The sequence below is a fragment of the Cryptomeria japonica genome, chromosome 3 (genome assembly GCF_030272615.1).
Source record: "Cryptomeria japonica chromosome 3, Sugi_1.0, whole genome shotgun sequence".
In the NCBI taxonomy this organism is placed as follows: Eukaryota; Viridiplantae; Streptophyta; class Pinopsida; order Cupressales; family Cupressaceae; genus Cryptomeria; species Cryptomeria japonica.
Window position 1 is genome coordinate 680,985,427 of NC_081407.1, and position 21,741 is coordinate 681,007,167.

General features: G+C 34.8%; 1 protein-coding gene across 1 annotated transcript; it reads right to left on the reverse strand.

Moving 5' to 3' along the window:
• Positions 1 to 1,601: 1,601 nt before the first annotated feature.
• LOC131038603 (protein kinase G11A) lies at positions 1,602 to 3,307 on the reverse strand. Its single transcript, XM_057971090.2, has 2 exons — positions 2,894 to 3,307; positions 1,602 to 2,521 (listed from the first exon to the last, which is right to left on the reverse strand). Exons 1-2 carry the CDS (start codon positions 3,271 to 3,273, stop codon positions 1,858 to 1,860), a joined length of 1,044 nt encoding a protein of 347 aa, XP_057827073.2. The 5' UTR covers positions 3,274 to 3,307; the 3' UTR covers positions 1,602 to 1,857.
• Between the last annotated feature and the right edge of the window lie 18,434 nt (positions 3,308 to 21,741).

A 21,741-nucleotide genomic window follows, 5' to 3' on the forward strand; every position in this document is an offset into this window, starting at 1 on the left:
ATTAGTATTATCCCTCCATTGATTCTACAAGAGTTCTAGATTTAGAAAATAACAAAGAAGGAAGTAATATCTTTTATTCCTAAAGAAGTAAAGACCTATCTCATAGATTAGTAAGATGCAAATTGTTGTTTCCCTCTCATCCATCGAGCTTGAATATCATGCCACACAAGGAACTATTCATCAAGTGATTTAGTTATATTGCATTTTGGCTAACATAAACATTCTTAATGAAAAGCCATCTATTCTTTATTGTGACAATCAGGATGTATTGAAGATTGTGAAGTATTTAGTTTTCTATGAATGAACAAAGCATATTAAGATAGAATGCCATTACATTTGAGAATAGGTCTTCAACCACCACATCTAGCTCCAATATTGCCCAATAAACTCTCATATAACTGATATACTCACCAAGTCTCTTAGAAATGAGAAATTCAATTGTTTCATGGGTACGTTTGCAGGGACAATGTAAGAAGAAGGAATTTTAACATAGATTTTCTATTATCACATTATGTTGTTAGATAGTTACATAGTTTTGGTACTACTATGATATTACAACAACTAAAATATTAAGAATAGACTAACTTATAGTTTATTCTCTTAAATACCTTATATCTAATTAATTTGAATTTTGTATTCATGCAAATGATTTTTTTCTTTTAACAAATAACAAATAAAATTATTTTATCTATGATACTGTTCATTAATAAAAGATTATTGACTAAAATATTTAATAATAATTTGTAATACATTTTGAATTGATATTGAATATATTAACTAACATGTTTCATATTTTCCTATTAAATTTATGCTTAGAACATGTACTTAATATTTTTTCTAAGACCTATTCCCATACATATTTTGTATAAGAAATAGGCATTAATACATATTATACGAAAAATAGCATTTATCATTGTTGTGTCCCACACCACATAAAAGATTTAGCAAAGATTTATTCATCCCATTAAAAACAGTGATTTGTTAAATAGAACATAGCTTCATACTTTCACCCGATAATTTTCACCTTTAGAATTGATTCTAAACGAAATCTAAGTTTCCAGTCAATGTTTACGTAATCCAATGTAAACGCGTGGATGTAATTCTGACTGAAGTAAATCTGTACGTCTCATTAATTCACTCAGACGTTCGTTTCTAACTTTTATAGCTCTCTAGTCTTCCCACGTGATTTCGCCGAACACTGTTTAGAAGACTTTACATAGCCGTGTGGAACCTACACTATCTTTTCTAGTATTTGTAAATATCAAAATAAAGGTATGAAACACTACAGCCACAGAGAAACTTTTTTAAATTAATCATCATTATCTTTCTTTTTTTTGCTCTAAGCATTTCTTATATGTTATTGGTGTATCCACTTCATCTAGGTGACGACCCTGAGTCATATGATTCCAAATTATTACAACAGAAACAATTCGCTGCATAATTGTTCACCTTAAATTTGATGAGGAGAATTGTGAGAACAATGCAGCTATACAAGAAATTTTATGAATCAATTATTATTTTTTCTTTGCTGTAGTCCATGGACTATATACGTGTGTCTGCCGCATACACGACTATTGGAAAAAAAATGATTCTATATTACTGTCGCCACGCAATTTCTAATACCATCCTAATTTCATCTTCACCATTAAAATTCAGTAAATACAATGCTAGGTTTTTTGATATACCACATTATTCTTTTAATCTATACATAGTTTCCAAATACAGTATGCCGTCACAAGATCTATTTGACAAGCAGGATGGACCGTCAAATTTAGACTTTTGTTGTCATGAGCAACCTAACATCATATATTATGGACAGTGCGATCTGATCAGCTGGAGTGAGGACAGCATATCGTCTCAAAACTCCCCAAATATAAATTTGCTCGTGTTGTCTTCTTTGAAGTCACATTCCATAGAGCCATAGTCATCGGATTTAATGCTCATGTCTTCTGTTTCTTCTTCATTTTCTTTGTGAAATGTGAGAAGAGGTTCAGGAGAGAGCGGCGGCACAAAAGGAGGCCTAGAAACAAACTGCAGTTGATCCCATCTCATGCCCCAAAAGAATGGGTGGCTTTTTATTTGCTTTCTATTTAGCCTCTCTGTCGGCTCTTTCGCAAGGAGCTTCTGAATAAGATCATCCAGAGAAGACGAGGATGAGAAAAAGGGGTCCTTGCTCATAATATTCACAAAGGTGTCCTTTCGACTAAACCCCCTAAAAGGTGTCTGCCCGTGACTCATTTCGTACAGAATGACGCCGAAAGACCACCAGTCGACTGGGTATGAATGGAATTTGCCCCACAGGACCTCCGGTGCGATGTACTCCTCTGTACCCACAAACGAACGAGATTTCCATTCGTTATATTCGCCATGATCAGATATGAGACGCAGGGACAGATCGAAATCAGTGAGCATTATGTGTCCACTATCTTGCACCAATATGTTCTCTGGCTTCAGATCTCGATGTACGATTCCTTTCTCGTGCAAATACTCCAACGCTACAATCACCTCTGCCGCGTAAAACCTGCACATGGATGAAAACACGTCACCTAAAAAAAATGACTTCCATTACCAGACGTAACCTGTTCTGCTCGAGGAATCTAACTATTATATATACAGACAAAAATGTCTGAACGATAAAATAGTAACAAAGATAATCCTACAAAGTTTTCAATTAGTTTATTCTCTCAAAAAGTCTCCAATTATAGAGGAGAAGTTTATGCACCAGGATCCCCGGATACCGACTGCAAAAACATAACAAATATAATTAGATTGATATTGAAATTTTCGGTAAACGCGTTGTTTGGGTCATTTCCACAACTAAATCAGAATAAAGCAGGACGCAGACATCCACCAAAGGCAAGTTAGAAATATAGAAGAAGACATAAATATTCACCTTATGGTGGACTCTGAAAAGGTTTTACTGGGTTGCCTGTGCCTCAAGACGTTAATATCTCCTCCAGAACAATACTCCATGGCCAGAAATGTATGTGTCTCTGACTCAAAGTGGGTAAGCAGAGACGGCAGAAATGGATGATCCAAACAAGACAGAATCTCCTTCTCCGTAGCTGCCATTTTCTGGGCGTTTCTCTGTTGAAGAATCTGCTTACTCATCACTTTGACTGCAAAAGCTTTGTTGGTGCCACGATGGACTCCCAAGAAAACCGTGCTCATGTTGCCCTGGCCTAGGCGCTTGACCAGCTCCAGATCTTCACAGCTGGAACCCTCAACAAATTGAAACCCATATTCAGATTCGCAATTGAACATCCCCTCCATCTATGCATTCTCTTCTCTTCTCTTCCCTATAAACTCACCCCGTCTTTCGTTCCTTTCTTTCTTTCGGAGGTCTATTTATAGAGTTGGAACGACTTTCTTGTATATATGAAACCCATTGCACACATGGTAGGCACATTGTGACGCTAATGTCAGAAATAGTGGGGGCGGCGGAGAAGAGAAAATGTAGTCCTTTGCAAAACACCTAGGGCGGCGAAGAAGAGAAAAGGTGGTCCTTTGCAAAACAAAGTCGATGCTTAGTTTACTTACCCAACCATAGTATTGTTTATCGTCTTTTGAACCCTAAATATATGACATCATAATTACAAATATTTTATCATCAAATCACATAACTTTATAAATATTTAAGAACCTATAAACCATATGTGTTATACCATACATCGTAATTTTCTGAAATATCACTACGTAGAGCTTAGCTTATATAAAGACGACGGAGCCAAGCAAAACCAAACTGATCATTTCGCCACAAAGTTTTGGAAAACATAAGCAAAATATCTATGGACTCTATCTTATTGAAATGGATTAATTTCATGTGCCTGTGAATGAAAGCAGTTGGGTAGTCACTGTTGATTGATTATAGCTTCACATGCACTAATCAACAAAATACATACTTTTAAGGTTTAACCTACATTTTCTTCACAATTATTGTAACGCCATTCTTGGAGCTGTCGTTTTTCCCTCAACTGTACTCATCTTACTCCCATAAAAAATAAACTAAAAAAGCTGATCGTTTTTGTTACAAAACTCATCAATGCCGGCTGCAGAGCATGTCAGGAAAGCCCATTTCACATCCATTCTTTGTCACTCTGAGGTCCCACAGAAGAGATTTGTCCGTGAGTTCTGACGTTTAGCTACGTGAAGTCAGGCTTGGTAGGAAGCTGTGAACCTCTCACTGAAAGCTACATGATGGGAATGGATACTATTCTCAGGTAATAAGCCTGTGTATTGCCGTATGACATTTTGTTAGCATTTATACAAGTATAGTGTAAGAACTTTTCTTTTGTTGGCTGCTCTTTTTCTTTGAATTGTCATTGCATACGAGTTTGTCAATCATAGACTCCAAATATCTTCTCATCCATTCCCTGTCTACTAATATCTCTGAGATATTTATCTCTTCGTGCATTTTTTATATTATATTTTATTTATGTGGATGTTGTGTTTTATTTTGTGTATATTAAATATTTTATATTTTTTTAATATATAAAATATCTTTTGATTTTGGTTTTGATTTTTTTGGAGTTTGGATTTTTTGTGTTAGTAAGATTTTTTTTTTGTAATCTATATGTAAGTCATTAATTTCAACAATAGTCTCAAGGTCATTGACTTTATGTAATCTTTTGATTTTAATTGAATTATAATTTTATAAAATTAAATTGTTTATGATATTTATTATAAGAGTGAACAGGTCGGTTATAGTTAGGGGTCGGTGGGTTGATTTAAAATTGTGTCGTATCAACTATAATTCCAAGTCAATAGAATCTCCCAAAGCTCAATGGAAAGTGACCTGGGTGGGTGGGATGCCACAATACACCCCCTCTCGAGAAAAATAAACCACACCATCCTCGACTTAGCAATAAATTGATACAATTTAAGTCTCACAAACTATAACTTACTTCCCACCCACATATTCACCTTGGCCCTATGATTCTCTTCCACGAAAATATAGAGTTATTTATAGATGTAAAATCACACATTTTATTTAAATTATCCTAAGATAGTTAAGTAAATCACAATGATTAACAAATTTATCCAACGATAATGAATTGGGATTAATAAATGTTGTGAAAATCAAATATATTAAATATGTTACTTATCCAAAATTTGGTAACATAGAAGTGATTTTATTTTATATGAGAATTTAAGAGATAATACCCAGCGAGTAATTGATAGTACTATATCTAACGCAACAATCAATACAAAATAAAGGTACAAATCGGCAATTGATAGAGAGGAATACCTCCAAAAGCTATATTTGATAGCTTTGACATGAGTCATTTATACAATGTCAAGAAGTTGAAAGGTCACCACAATTGTGTCATACTTGGAAGTTGAAATAGATAGTTGGATGATGACAAATTAAATACAAAATTGAAAATTACAAAAAAAAATATTTAATTTTGGTACCCCAACTTGGTGGGGTCATAAGTCTTAATATATTGGTAAAACTTTCAACTTCTTGGAATCATTGCAAAGATCTCCAGGAGAATTAGATTGAGTTTCTTGAAAAGAAGCTTACGACACCAATTCTAAGCAACCAGTAAAATTTATCAGGGTTGATTCTACTCTAAAGGCCTTTAAAAATTTAATTTATAAAAAACATTAAAAATATAAAAAAAATAGATTTTAAAATTTTGAACATCTTTTGGCTATGCAGATGCCACATGAGTTCTCGTAGATTGATATAGGATAATTTTCTCCCCTTGAGAGACAATGGGACCCATTGTCTCTATGCTCTACGATAAATGAGAAAATTTATTTTCAATTTGATGGTTTGTGAACCACTTTCTCTAGTGATGAAATTGTCTAGCCTATACTGTGCAATAAAGAGAGATATTTTTCTTCTTAAATGTTTTGGAAATAACACCAATGATTTGATGAATTACTATTGAAATAATAGTTTTTGAATTTATTTTCTATTCTATGGATGTTCTCAACAACCTTCGAGGCATCCAACAATGGTGGATAATATCGATATAATAATAAAATATTAAATTTTAGATCCAAATTGGGAGGATAGGGGAATTCAGTGCCCTGGTCAGATTAATTAGTCCATACAAAGGTTAAGACACTTGGGGATGAGACCAATGTTGTCAATTTGAACCTAACTTGAACCTATTTCCACCAAATAAAACACAACCTCCAAAACAAGTACTAAAGATAGTGTTAAATTATAAAGGGTATATAATTTATTCTAGTAAACATACATATACATACATAAATTTACACACACACACACACACACACAGATATATATATATATATATATATATATATATATATATATATATATATATATATGATAACCTTATAAGGCAGTAAGAGGGGGGGTGAATCAGTGCAAGCAAAAACAACAACACAAATCTAATCACCACTTTAATCAAATTGAAACTTAACAAGCATGCAAGGAAAATAACCACATAAGCTAACACCCAATAAAACATGCACCTCATAACACAATATTTTTTACGTGGAAACCCAAATGGGAAAAACCATGGTGGGAATTGGTACCCACAAAATAATGTTCTCTTTTGGAATGCGCCCCATTAAGGGGCTAGCCCAGTTAGGAGATTTACAACAATGCTCGGTTAAGAGAAGACCTTGTTAGGAGCCACCTGGTGATGGGATTTTACAACTCAGCCCTGTTAGAAGCTTTACCTTGCTACGAGTAACCGCACTGGAGGATTTAAACCCAAATTAATGAGCTACACAGTTAACAGATTTACACATTCAGGCCTATTAGGACCTACCTAGTTAAGGGATTTAGACTATTGCAACTATTAGGAAACAACAAGTAGTTGATCTCCATATAGCACTTATGTTCCGGATTAGATTTGGTTCAGTTATACAACTAACACCGACTAGGCATAAATACAGAGCTTCACCTTCCACTGCACAATCAAATGTTCAATCTAGATCCTTCATCTGATAAATCATCACACAATATTCATCCTTTTATAAACAACTCTGCTAAGTCGAAAAACAATCTTGGAAAAATTTCCTAGGTTCAATGTATCTGGTCAATCTTACTCAACACACTTTACTTATGTTGGCCGCAAACAAAAATAAAACATTAAGTCTACCAATTTATTGATCTAAGTGTCTCTTCTCTACCAATTAACTATTCTTCTTGATTGACTGCTCAATACATCAAAACTTGCTCATATCATCGAATATCCTAATGTGGTTCCAGTCATAGACTCTTGCAAAGTAATGAACAAACATTCCAAACCGCAATATCTAACTGTTCACCGATCTTCCGGTACGCTTGATCATAGCACTATCTTAGGGCACCGGTTTGCTGTCATGTTTACCAGTTCATTGTTTAACTGAATCCACTATCGGTTAGGCTTTACTAGTTGGACTAAATGACTCAGATGATTGAAAAAATATGGTTTCCATCAATGACAGCACAATACAAGTCATCAATTAACTCATTACAACTCAAACATCATCATCAAGTTGATGCAAGAGCACTGGTCTAGTTCTTACCGGTTGAGCAGTTTTTTAGTGGAGTTGCTTGAGATCATGGCATTTCTTCATGTTTCAGTGTTTAGCGTTGTCATTTTGGGTTTATTCCATTGAGTTCATTGTCTTTATTGTGTTCGAGTTTCATAGCATTTGGATTTTCTTCCGGTGAGATATCGATTCTGGTATTGGCCCAATGTTGATGTGTTCTTACCGGTTAGTCTTACAATGTGTTGAGTGAAGTTGGATCAGGTTGCGGTTGATCTCCATGACTTGCGGATTGGTGGAGATGTTGCTTTGGGCCTTGGCTGGTATTCCCAAAGGTCCATGCAGTGTTTTATTTTTTTGTTTGTTCTTAGTAATTTGAGTTGACATGTTACCATTGCACGTTTCATGAACTGGTTGGTCTTTGGGCCGACTTGAATGAGTTATAATTATTTGTTGATGGTATATATGGAAGCTGGTGAGTCATTTGAGGAGATAGAAGAAAGAAGATAGAAGACAAAGTTATGAGATTGAGTGAAGATGTAGATCTGACAGGATTCTGATCCGGTTGGACTGAGGTTGTAATGTTGAGGTCCAGATTAGGGTAGAACTGGAAGACTATTTCCGGAAGCCGATATGATATGAGGATGATCATCTGATCTTGTAATTGTGTTGTAAGAATTATTTATATCTTGGACTACATTAGAGCATGTGTAATCCTTCAGACTATAATAAGATTTATTCAAGTTATTTACCAATTATGTGTTATGTGTTGTTACTGGTTGTTCTTGTTGCTATTATGTTACTAGTTAACCAACATGTTTTGCATGGTTTATTTGTTAAGATGCAAGGTTGGTCTGTCCTTCGTTGGATCTCCCTGCCTCGACTATGTCAAATGGTATTAGAGCTGGTTTATGAACCTATTGTTGGACAAAGTGTTGTTTGTGCACCGGTTGGTTGGAGAGGAAATTGAGGCAACTTGTGGACTTGTTCAAATCACTAAACATGAGGCAAACAAAGGTTTGCAGGTAGACCACCAATCCTAGAGCTTGTGCTTGAGGCAATTAGTGGGTTGAAACTTAAACAGATCGTTGATTGAGAGAGACCATAGTTTGTACAAATAGATCATCATGGAGAGGCAACCAGAAGCTATAGTCAGATCGTCAGAACCCCTAGTTGTAGGTACCTATTGATAGATTGTCGAACTAGATCAAGTGATGGGATTCACTTTTCAATTAACCCCGAGAGTTTGATGCAGGAGCATCAGTCTAGTTCTTACTAGTTGAGTAGTTTTTTAGTGGAGTTGCTTGAGATCGTGGCCTTTCTTCATGTTTGAGAGTTTAGCACTCTGGTTTTGGGTTTATTCCCTTGAGTTCATTGTCTTTATCATGTTTGAGTTTCATAGCTTTTGGATTTGCTTCCTATGAGATATCAATTTCGGTATTGGCTCAGTGTTGATGTGTTCTTACCGATTAGTCTTGTAGTGTGTTGAGCAAAAATGGATCACATTGTGGTTGATCTTTGTGACTTGTGGATCATTGGAGATGTTTCTTTGGGCCTTGTATGGTATTCTCGGAGGTCTGCGTATTATTTTATGTTTTTCTTTTTGTTCCTAGCGATTTGAACCGACATGTTACCGTTGCACGTTTCATGAACCGGTTGATCTTTGGGCTGACTTGATTGAGGTATAATTATTTGTGGATGGTATATATGGAAGCAGGTGAGTCATTTAAGGAGATAGAAGTAAGAAGATAGAAGACAAAGTTATGAGATCGAGCGAAGATGTAGATCTAGTAGGATTCTGATCTGGTTGGAGTGAGGTGGGAAGGCTGAGGTCTAGATTAGGCTAGAAGTGACAGACTGTTTCTGGAAGCCAATATGATATGAGGATGATCTGCGGATCTTGTAATTGTGTTGTAAGCATTATTGGTATCCTGGACTGCATACTGACATGTGGCATGTGTAATCCTTAACACTGTAATAAGATTTATTTGAGTTATTTACTGGTTATGTGTTCTATCTTGTTACAAGTTGCTCTTGCTGCTATTTTGTTACCGGTACGTTTTGCATGGTTTATGTGTTAAGCTGCAAGGTTGGGATGTCCTTCATTAGATCTCCCTTCCTTGATTGTATCACAAGCCAACAATATATAGATATACATACATAAATATATGCATACGGACACACATGCATATATACACACAAATGCACACACACATGGCATATATACATTCATACATACATACATACATATATATATATATATATATATATATATATATATATATATATATATATATATATATATATATATGATCATTACAGTTGAGACTTCATAGAAATTGTCCTTATGGGAAGTTTTGTTAATGGTGGAGGAATTGCATTTCATAGAACAACCTCCCAAGAGTCTAGAAGCCAACTCTTCATTTGAAAGGGGGATTTGGGAAAGGAGAGTAAAATGAACACCCAAACTAAGGAACTTTGAGGAAAGGGGAATTTATTGAATGCAAAGATTTTATAGAGGACTTGAAGTACTTTGTAAGTAATATTCTACTATGGGTACCTCTTTTGTGAATTGAGCACAATAGACCATAGTCCTTTAATTTTTAGAAGAGAACAAAATGATATAAGTGACTCAAACCTAAGTCATAAATTTCAATCCTCTCATGGGAGGCACCTATAAAGGTGAAACAAAATCGATAACCTAGCTACCCTGAATGAATAAATACCTTTACAAATTGCAAAAGAAATGCCATCTCAAACCAATCTTCATAAAAATAAAAAATTAATAAATATACATGATCCATACTTCATGAATAAAGGAGCCAAAAATAAGACATTCATTAAAAGAAAAATAATCATACATTCATGAATGGCATAGAGTATCATTTATAGTGATAGAAAGGTGATAGATGCACACTCTATCGGTTTAAAAAAAAATCTAGAAGGATCCAATGTAGATCACGATTCATGCAAGATAATAAAAGAGGGGAACCTTGTTATTTATCTTCTAAAGCTATTACATCCATATGAGTTGTCTCTCTATGTTATTGATTAGTGATCCTACACAATTAAACATAATAAATACTTGAATAGGTCTTGATCATTAGCCCTAAATATTTTGGATTTCTTAATTTTCAACCTATCATGGCACTCTCTTTCATGGTCCCAACTTTATTTCCAACAACCCATAAGATATTTGAATTAAAACCATTTCCTTTGAATCAAAGTGATCTACTGATATAACTTTCAAAATCCTTTAGAGATCAAGTGATTAAGAGTCTGAGAGGTTTCTAATTTCTAGATCTTTAAAATTATTGTGGGACTGTTTCTCTTCCATCACTTCATGACTTTTATAATCTCTTTTTGAATAATATTTTTGTTGCTTAGTAAAAGGTTGAAGACAAAAGTTTTTAAAATTAATCAAAAATAGTAATTACAGTTTTTTAATAGTAGACAAAATAGGGGAGGCCACCTAAACAAAATTCCATATCAGATCATAATATCAAGCCAAAACAAAACCTGAAATGTTCATATTATATAAAAAAATAATCAGATGCAGAAACAAAGAAAAGATTTCTATGAACATTTAAACAAGGATTGTCATGCCTCAACCCACATTGGAATTCTTAGGGTCTTGGATGCCTATGGGTGGTTGTTGGAGAACACAATCAAGAGCCTTTAAAAGTCACTCCACCTTATGTAAGCTAATCTCCTCATCACCTTCATTAGAATCCTGAGTCCCCCAACCTTCTAGTTGTTCTTTATACTTATATTTTGATAACCAAGCTTCATCTTTGTTCACATCATCTCCAATGGCTTTCTACCCAACCCTTCTTAAAGAAACCCATTACTCTCTTGAGAAAATGAAACCCCCTTTTAATCCAAAATTATCTTCCCTCAAAACCTTGTTGATTCCAAATGGTAATAATTGGGAGCCTTGACAACTCCCTCATTCCAAATTCCACAAAAGAATATTGTCCTGGGAGTGAGATTGTAAGCCTTTCATCATCTGTCTACCTCCACTCACCACCATTCAAAAAGAAGGACAAATGGCATGCCACAAAGGACATGAATGATTAGGAAACACTCTATGCCATTGAATGGCTACACTTCATCCCTGCCAAAGGGCAGATTTGTCAACTACAATTACATAAATCCAAAAATTTGAAATCATCTTGAGGAGGAATTACCACCACATTCAAATTTGAATTCTCCATACTTACTAGCCATTAGCCATCCTATATTTTGAATAATATCTCATCTTCCTCATATCTCTATCTTTAGAACCTCATAAACTCACACATGGATTAATTCAAACTAGATTATTCACTTTATATACTTCCTTCAAACCTTAAACTACTTTATTGGCTAAGATATCCACTTCTTTATTTCCTTCTCGATAAATGTGATTAATTGTGTATGCCTAAAAGTGTTTTAGTAGATGTAAAATTGTCTATAGCAATGCTTTCAACTTCCAATTAAAAATTGAGCTTGATCTCAAAACATTAATCACTAGAGTTGAATCCCCTTCAATCTCTACTTTATTAATACCCACTTATTTACATAAAAGAAGTCCAAGCTTTAGAGAATTAAAGTATGCAATATTATGGCTATTCTCCTGTAAAGGACTAGATAAGCAACAAATAGTTTCTCCATTATTATTCCTAATAATGCAGGTTGCTCCTAAAGGCCCTATATTTCCTTGAGAGTCCCTATCAAAATTAATTTTATACCATCCTTACTTCAGGGGTTTCCGTTTAGCTTGTGATCTATTGGATAAGGAGTCACCATCTTTATTTCCAATATGGGGAGGTATTCTCAACCCTAACAATGAAAATCTCATTTTCCCATCCCATTCAATAAATTTCCCATGAGATATTGAGGTATAACTAATCCTTTAATCTATAAAATAGCTACTTCAACCTTTTTCTAAAAAGAAATGAGGTGCATTTCTTTGTCCTAAAAAAAAATTCTATTTCATTCCTTCCAAATTCCCCATATTCAAAATAAGGGACACACTTCATTGGACACATTTGAGAAAAAAATTAATGTCACATGGAAGAGATGACACCCAACCGAACTTATCACACATCCATCTCCAACATTCAGGTGAGAAGGGACATCCTAAAAAAATATGATCTATATGATCTTCATGATGTTTACATAATACACACCTTGATGGAACCTCATAGACCATCCTTATAAATATCATTTTAGTAAGGAATATCCTTTAGATGGTATCCCATGAAAAATCCCTTTCTTTAAGCATGCATTGTTTTCCCCAGCATAAGTGTACAGGGATGTCAGATCTCTCAATTTTTTATAAATTAGCAATAATTTTATATCCATCCTTAGAGTTATATTGGCCATGTTTAGAGCCTATCCAAATTACTTTACCCCACCTTATCTAAAAGAGATCTCCCTCATCTTAATAACTTGTGTTAACAATGTGACTTCTACCAATGGTAAAGGAAGTTGAGATAAATATTTGTATTCCCAACCCCAATTAGGGTCACCATAAGGGAAAAATACATAATATCTCACTTTGTCTCCCCAATGTTGCTTCAATTTTTTTTTCAACAATTTCTACTAAGAATAAACTATCTATGCTCTAATAACCTCCCCAATAATATTCCCAAAATAATCTTGACTCTCAATTATAAACATCCTAAGAGACAAAATCTACTATTACTGGCATATATTTTAACAGGAAATTCCAAACCCTAAATCTTTTAGCGATTTTTTCACCTTAACTATTTCTATAGGATCTGAATGATTCAAATATAGAGATTGTAAAATTCTCCCCCCTTTTACATTTGACTCCTTTATCATCTTCCACGCCAATTTAACCCCAAGGGCTATATTCTATCAATTTTGGTCTCTCATCCGTACCCCTCGATATTCCTTTGGCTTGCAATTTTTTTCTCAAGAAATAAGAGAAACTTTATGTTTATCCATCATTCCTTGCCAATAGAACTTGCTCATTTTCTGAATCAATGATGCATTAACACTAGCTGTCAAGGAAAGATATGATAAATGATAAATTGGAAGAGAAGAAATCATTTATTTCAATATCACTAACCTCCCTTCCCATGAGAGCCATTTTTCTTTCCAATAATTTTACCTTTTATCTATCTTGTCCTTTAGAGCATCTCATAATTTTTTATTCCTCACTCACTTATCAATTAGAAGACCAAGATATGAGCAATGCATTTGACCTTTTTTGAATATTAAAACCTACAAGATATTCATCTCCTTTTTTTGAGGGGTCATAAAGAAGAAAACCTCTAATTTATCCTTGTTAATTTCTTGTCGTGAAGCCTTTTCATAAGAAATTAATATATTCAATAATTTATTGGCTTCTTTTCTTTTAGCTATTCACAAAAGTAGGGTATCATCTACGAATTGCTGATGAGTAGCCACAATGTTCCTCACAATTTTAATTCCTTTTATTCGACCCAAGGAGTGTTCATTATTATTTTCTATTTTCAAAGCCTTTTCCAATAGAATAAAGAGAAAGGGAGATATGGTATCTCCTTGTATTAAACCTCTAGAGACCTTAAAGAATCCTACCAGGGAACCATTAACACAAAATAGAGAACCTTGGAGTTGAAACAATTCCAATTTATCCCCTAATTAAAGCCAAAGGCTTGAATAATTTTACATTCGAGTCTTCAATCAACCATATCATATGATTCCTTTATGTCTATCTTTATTAACATCCTAAAATCCCTTGTATTCTAAAGAGTGTGAATTTTCTCCTAAGCTATAATAGAGCTACATCTAAGATTGATCTGCCTAGAACAAACCTTGTATGTTTTTTTGAGATGATATTCAGGATTGCAATGGATGAAAGTGGAATCGAGTAGTATTAGGAGCTAACTCCACTTTCATTCATACATTTAAACATGAAAGAACCTAAAGGAGTGATTCTTTTTAACAAACTCTTTTGAAAGAGATTCAAGGAATAATTTTTGGGTTTCTATTCCCTTGATATTATGATAGAGAATGTGCAAAATATGGGAGGATGTTAAACTATGCAAAGAAGATGAATATTGTTGGCAAATGCACACTCCAATGAGACATTGTAGGTGATTGAAGGTTTTGTCATTGATGCCAACCTTGCAATGATATGATACCGACAAGACAATATACCGGCACCACCAACGACAGACTCTACATCGGCACATAGAACACCGGCAGTAAAAGGAAGTATACCGGCACCCAGAGCGAAAACCGATATTGGATCTGGCATAGTAGATGCTATTTTGAAGCAGTACAAGACATTGGATTTGCGTAATCCATTTTGTAAGTTAGTGAGACTTCCCATTTTGAAATTGAACAGTGAGCTCTAGGCACTTGTCCTTCCTACATGTGCAAGCCCCTATTGTAGCAGTAATATTCTCTTATTGGCTAGTAAGTGAATATTGTGGGTCACAAATCCCACCAAGGTTTTTCCCACACCGGGTTTCCTCGTTAAACTACTGTGTTATGGTGTGATTTTCATGTGGTTGTTGTTATCTCTGTTTATTGCATTACTTTTTGTTTACCGGTATACAGTATTGATACGCTTTACATGTTTTAAGTTAAGAAAATTCTATAACCGGTTAGATACTGATTCACTCCCCCCTCTTAGTATCTTTGGGAATCCTAACAATTGGTATCAAAGCTTGGTCCTCTATTTTTCAAAAGCCTAACAGCTTGAGGAAGATCTTGACACTGGTAGAGATGAAAACTTGATGAAGCAATTAGAAGTAGCTCTCTCAGACTATGATACAGAAAAGTTGAAAAATATCAAACTTGAAGATGATCTAAAGGTTGCACAGGATATTATTCAAGCACTTCAAGAAAATCTTACCATTGCAAGAAACAAGAGAAGAGAACTTTGTGAAAAGATGCAAAATGAGAATGATGAAAAGGAAACTCTTAGTGATCTGATGAATAAGCTAAAACAAGAAAACATGACAACAAAGAATGAGATGCAGGATATAACTATGAGATTTTGTAAAGAAATTGAAGATAGAAAGAAGAATGAAGAAGACTTGATTAGAAGACTAAATGATGTTGCAAATGAAAACACAAGACTTAGTTATGAAAATGATATGTTGAAGACAGATCTTATGCATGCACAAAATGACTCAAATAAACTCATGAGACAAAAAGGTATCTTGGAAAGAGAACTGGCTACTACAAATCAACACAAAGAAAAATTCAAGCAAAGCTCAGAAGAACTTGGTGACTTGCTAAAAAATCAAAAACCAAATGCTCCGGTACTGTAAACACACATGATCATAGCAAACTGGTAAGACAACCAAATGCTTATAAATTTAATGGTAAATGCTTTAACTGTAACAAGTATGGTCATAGAGAAAATCAGTGTAGATCTAGAAATTATTAGAGCACTAATACACCCACTGGTCAATGCTCTAAATGCAACAAAATTGGTCATAATTCAGAAAATTGCAGAATGAATATAAAATGTTATGTTTGTGGAAGATTTGGACACTTATCTAATCAGTGTAGAACATAAATCGGCATAGGATATGGGAAAGCTGTTCAGAAAAACATTGTGACCTATTATGCTTGCAACAAGATTGGACATATTACAAAATTTTGCAGAAGTAAGGCATCACTGGCAAGTAATAATGGTGCTAGTTTGAAAGGTAAAGAAAAGGTTGAAGAAGTAAAGCAATAATTCTCAAAACAATGGATTAGAAAGTCAGATCTAAATACTGATAGGAATACTCCTCCACCTGCAGAACAAAGTAACACTCCACTGGCAGAACAAAGTAACACTCCACCGACAGGAGTCTCTTCATCTAACTGAAGAAAATTCCTTTGAGGGTTTAGCAACCAAATGTAAAACATGCTATTATTCCCTCGGTTGATGGTGAGAAGTTGAAATTACTTCTATAGTGGTAGATAAGTTAAGTCATTACTTAACCAGCAAGCATTAAATGTGGTGGTTGGTGAAATTAACATTATAAAGCAAGTGTTTTGGCTCCATTTTCATTTCACCGAGCATTCAAATCTTTGAGAGCGCGAAAATTCCTGAGCGAAGGCATTCCAAGCAAAGAAGTGAAGCAATTCATCAAGCAATTATTCCTTAAGGTAGATAAAGGTATTTATAACCATGGCTTCGTCATCTGCTCCTGAATTCATTGCAAACCCTACTATTGTCGAAGTTATTAAACACCCTAGACCCATATTCCAGTTAGTTCCTGAAATTGCCAAGAAAGATGATAAGATTGGTGCATTTTCTAAAATTCCTAAGGGAGTAGTTTTTGCTGAAGAACCTAGAATATATATACATTGTCATATAGAGGAATTAGGTGATGAGGAAATTAAGTTCATATGTATAAATCTGTAATTTGTGATGAATCCAAAAATATCAAACCTGAACACAAGATAGTTGAAACCCTAGGTTTCACTAAAATTCTCAGTATCCTGGATTTTCCCAAGGATGTTATAAGGAAAGTACTAAGCAGGGTACATGGTGCATTCTTTTGGTTGGACTCAGTTCACAAAATCACAAAATAAGCAGTAAAGGTTGTGACATGGTTACCCTCCACCGGTAACAGACCTGACAAAACAAAGAAGGTCTCAAATGACCTAGTGATAAACCTAACCAGTGCAACATCTGATAAGAGATATTTAAGGGTAAATGATGCAACAGATATCAATGTGAAATTCATCAATATGATCTTAGGCTACAAAACTACACATGCAAATAGGTTAAACTCAGTCTCTAGCCTATGCATTAAAAGTGCCTATGATATGATTAATGATAATGCAAGAATAGATGTGTGCGAATGGCTTAAATATGAACTGACTGACAATTTGGGAAAGATAAAGAAAGACAAAAGGGGAACATTCGGATTTGGAAACCTACTTGTTTGTCTAATGCTCCACATAACCAAGCAAGTACCCGATATTGGTATTAGAAATTTTGGTTTTGATATACCAGTAGGCAAATAGTTGTTAGATTTACTAAACAGCATGGGAGAGAATAGAGAAAAGAACATAAATTAGTATTTTCAGGCATTGAAGGCCCCAATGAAGACCAGAGTTAGATTGTCACAAGAAATTGTGGACAAGTATAAGGATGAAATTTGGATGGAGGCAGTTATCCCAAGAACCATCTGGGTTACTGAAATGGGGTATGAAACTGATGACCACATAATAGAAATATATGCAAAAGCCCTCCTAGAAGCACCTAAGGAACCTAAAAAAGAGGTATTTGGCAGTGCTGAGACTATTGAAAAATAAATTCAATCTAAGAAAAATGTTAAAAAGGTTGAGGCAACAGTTAGAAAAGGATCCAGGCAAGCAAAAGCTATTAAGGAAGATGTACTTAAATGAACTGGTATTACTGAAGATGAGTTAGAAGCACTTCAACCAGAAACTCATCTTTCACCAGTTGGAAATTCTTCAGAAAGTGACATACCAGTTGTATTCAAAAGAGTTTTGAGAAAAAGGAAATCTTCACTGGTATCTTCACCTTCTCCTAGAAGAACAAGACAGAAACAACAGGTAGTAAGGCCCCCAGCAAATAAATTAACTCTGAAGAAGAAAAAGGTGACTCCTAAGAAGAAGTCCATAGCTCCTATTGATAACTAGATGAAATTATTGAGGATGGTAAATTGAAAAATATCAGCAAAATGTATAACACATTATCAAATGATGACAAAGATAAAGTAGAGAACAGTGTAATATTGCAGTTGGATATTTTTAAGAAATTTTTGATGCAAGTTGTTGATGAAATACCGATAGATCTCTACAACAAACTTGAAGCTAGGAGAGTAGGTATTATTCAGCTTGATAAGAAAATAAAAACTGAAAAATTACTTGTTGTGCATCCTGTCAACTCACCTGATGAGATAGATAAATTGATCTCAGAGGATAACTGGTCAGTATTTTCAACTGCTCACTGGCATACAACACTAATGGCAGGGAGAGTCAATGTGGTGACAGAAGAAACAACTAATGCATGGGACATATTCCTTGTAGAGAAGGAAAAGCAAGAAGAGTATCAAAGTCCTAAACCCATCAAGGTATATCAAAAGGATAAGGGAAAAGGATAGGCTGGTGGACCACTGAGCATAAAAATAACATACAACTTATCCCCACCACCTCTAGATACTCCACTGATAGTTACTACTGACAATCAACTGGCTAGTGAGAGTATGGACATACCACATGAGGACACAAATCCTGATTCTGAGGTGTTATATACAATGAACATTGACACTCAGAAAGTCAATATTGTGGTAGATAAGGAATCAACAGGGAAAACAGATGTGGCAACTAGACCACTAGCAATAGGTAGCACAGAAGAAAGATTGGCAATGGACAACACTGAGAAACAGGCAGAGCAATAGGCTCCCTCACAGGAACAGGTTCAAGCAGAGACAGTGCCACCAGTAATAGCTGAGAAACTCAAACCTTTGCTTAGAGAAATGCAAACACAAACTGACCTACCAGAGGTCACTACAAGCAAAGAAATTACTCACACCGGCGGAATACAGATTGTTTCTGTTCTTTTGGATTCTATCAAGAAAATAATAGAGTGTAGCTCACAAGCATACAAAGCTATTGATGATACAATCCCAATTTTGAAAATGATAGCACCCAAATGTAATGTGGATAATAAAGATTCTTTGAATCAACTTGACACATTGTCTAAGTATATTACTGACAACATTGTGATAGTTGAACAAATAAATGAGGAAGCATTCAAAGAGAAAATAGAGAAGGGAAAACACAAATTCTTTGAAGAGGAAATAAAGAAGTGCATGAGACAATTTGACACTCTTTTACCGACACTATGTAATACACTAAAAGAGTTTAAAACTTTGTACAGAGATACATGCAAAACAAACTTTTTGATAGTAGATATAGACAAGAAGATCAGCAAGGTATAGGAAGAAATAAATAAATTAGCTGACAACTTCATTAATTCATCTGAACCATTATCAGTTTTTGAGCAGAAAACAACAGGTTTTGAGGAGGAACTTCTAAAATTGGAAAGAGAGAAGGAAAGTATAAAAGGAAAGGCAAAAGATCTAAAATGGAAACTTAGTCCAAGATTGGACTACCTCGCCTCCCTAAGAAAAGAGATATCTAAGGCTCTAGTTCAAGGATAGAAAACACCGTAACAACAAATGCAACACCTCGCTGGTACAATTTAGAGGATAGAGGCCGCATTAAAGGACAATGAACGGTTCACTGAGAGCCTGAATCTGGTATTGGCGGACCTTTTTCAGATTGTAATCAACTGGTTACAAGGATGCTGGAAACCACACTCAATTGACACTTTGACAACCTTTGTCATTGATGCCAAAGGGGGAGTAGTGGTAATGAGAAAAATAATCAGCAAAAGGCTCATCAGCTCAGGGGGAGCACATATTTTTTTGGTACACAATTTTTGGTAAGACAATTTTGGCATACTCTTTTTGGATTTTTCTCATGAGTGTTGCCATCAATGCCGAAGGGGGAGATTGTTGGCAAATGCACACTCAAATGAGACATTGTAGGTGATTGAATATTTTTTCATTGATGGCAACCTTGCAATCATATGATACCGATAAGACAATATACCGGCACCAGCAGCGACAGACTCTACACCGACACATAGAATACCGACAGTAAAAGGAAGTATACCGGCACCTAGGCGAACAGGAATTTTGTTTATAATATATTTTGTAATTAATTGTAAAATCATTATAAGCTGACTTAGCAAGTTGTAAAATGACTCATATATGTCTGAGATCATTATAGAACATTTTGTAAGTAAGAAGATGGGCGAAATAAGGCAGACCTATTATGTGAATTATAAGTTGAGGGTTTATGTATGAAGTAGAGCTAAAATTGGTACTGGATCTAGCATAGTAGATGCTATTTTGAAGTAGTACAAGACATTGGATTTGCATAATCCATTTTGTAAGTTAGTGAGACTTCCCATTTTGAAATTGAGCAGTGATCTCTAGGCACTTGGCCTTCCTGCATGTGCAGGCCCCTATTGTAGCAATAATATTCTCTTATTGGCTAGTAAGTGAATATTGTGGGTCACAAATCCCACCAAGGTTTTTTCCACATTGGGTTTCCTTGTTAAACTACTGTGTTATGGTGTGCTTTTCATGTGGTTGTTGTTATCTCTATTTATTGCATTACTTTTTCTTTACCGGTATACAATATTGATATGCTTTACATATTTTAAGTTAAGAAAATTCTATAACTGGTTAGATATTGATTCACCCCCCCCCCCCCCCCTCTCAGTATCTTTGGGAATCCTAACAAATACAACTTACTAAAATAGTAATACAATAGACTAATAACTTAATGAATATAAGAATGGAATTTTCTTGTTCATTTGTGACCAAAATTTGAGCTCAAATTGATAGGACTAGGATGTTTGGTGCCTTGACCCCTAGCACTAGGTTGAGCTACAATATGGGGGGGGATGAAATTTGAAACTACTTGAGAGCTTCCTAACAAATCTAAGGTTGATTGAGGAGGACTAGGATACTAGGAACCCTGGTCTTGGAGGACTATGGTGTTGGGCACCCTAGTCCAGGCACTTTCTACTGAAATTTGGTTGGATACTCTGTCTCTAGGTCTTAATATTGTTATGATCTTCTTTGTTCCACTAGATACATGTATCTATGCACAAAAAGGAAATAAAGGGGTCGTAGATAGGGTTTTCCTTAGGTAAAACCTTGGGTTTGTAAATAACCCTAATTGAAATAAAAATTGAACTTGAACTAAATTGGAAAAGCCTGCCTTTTGAGGGGAAGGTTGAAATTCTTGAATGTAAATGATTATACCTTCAATATGTGATGCAACATTCTTAGGACAAGTCCTTCACAAGTTGACGGAATTACATGATAAATAACATAAAATTCATCATGAAATCATAATTAAAATATAATATGAAGATTCCTTGATGTAGTTTATTGACCCTTGAATCAAATATCTTCCTAAATTGATGATAATGTTAGAACAAAATTTAATTGTTGAAAATAGATTAAGAGATATGCCTTTTGTAAATCACCATTAGGACAACTTAGAATTGATATAATTTTTGCATGGAGCAGGATTTGAATTACAAAGGACCATCAAATTAAACTCCCAAAATTTAGGCGAAAAAGTTTTGGACCCTGGTGGTGGTCGTCATGTTCCCATCCACTTTTTTTCCAAATTTCTATGGATGTGAGATAGCAAGATTCTAATGTTGAATCCAACTCAGTGGTTGAAATTAAGATGTGTAGATATTTA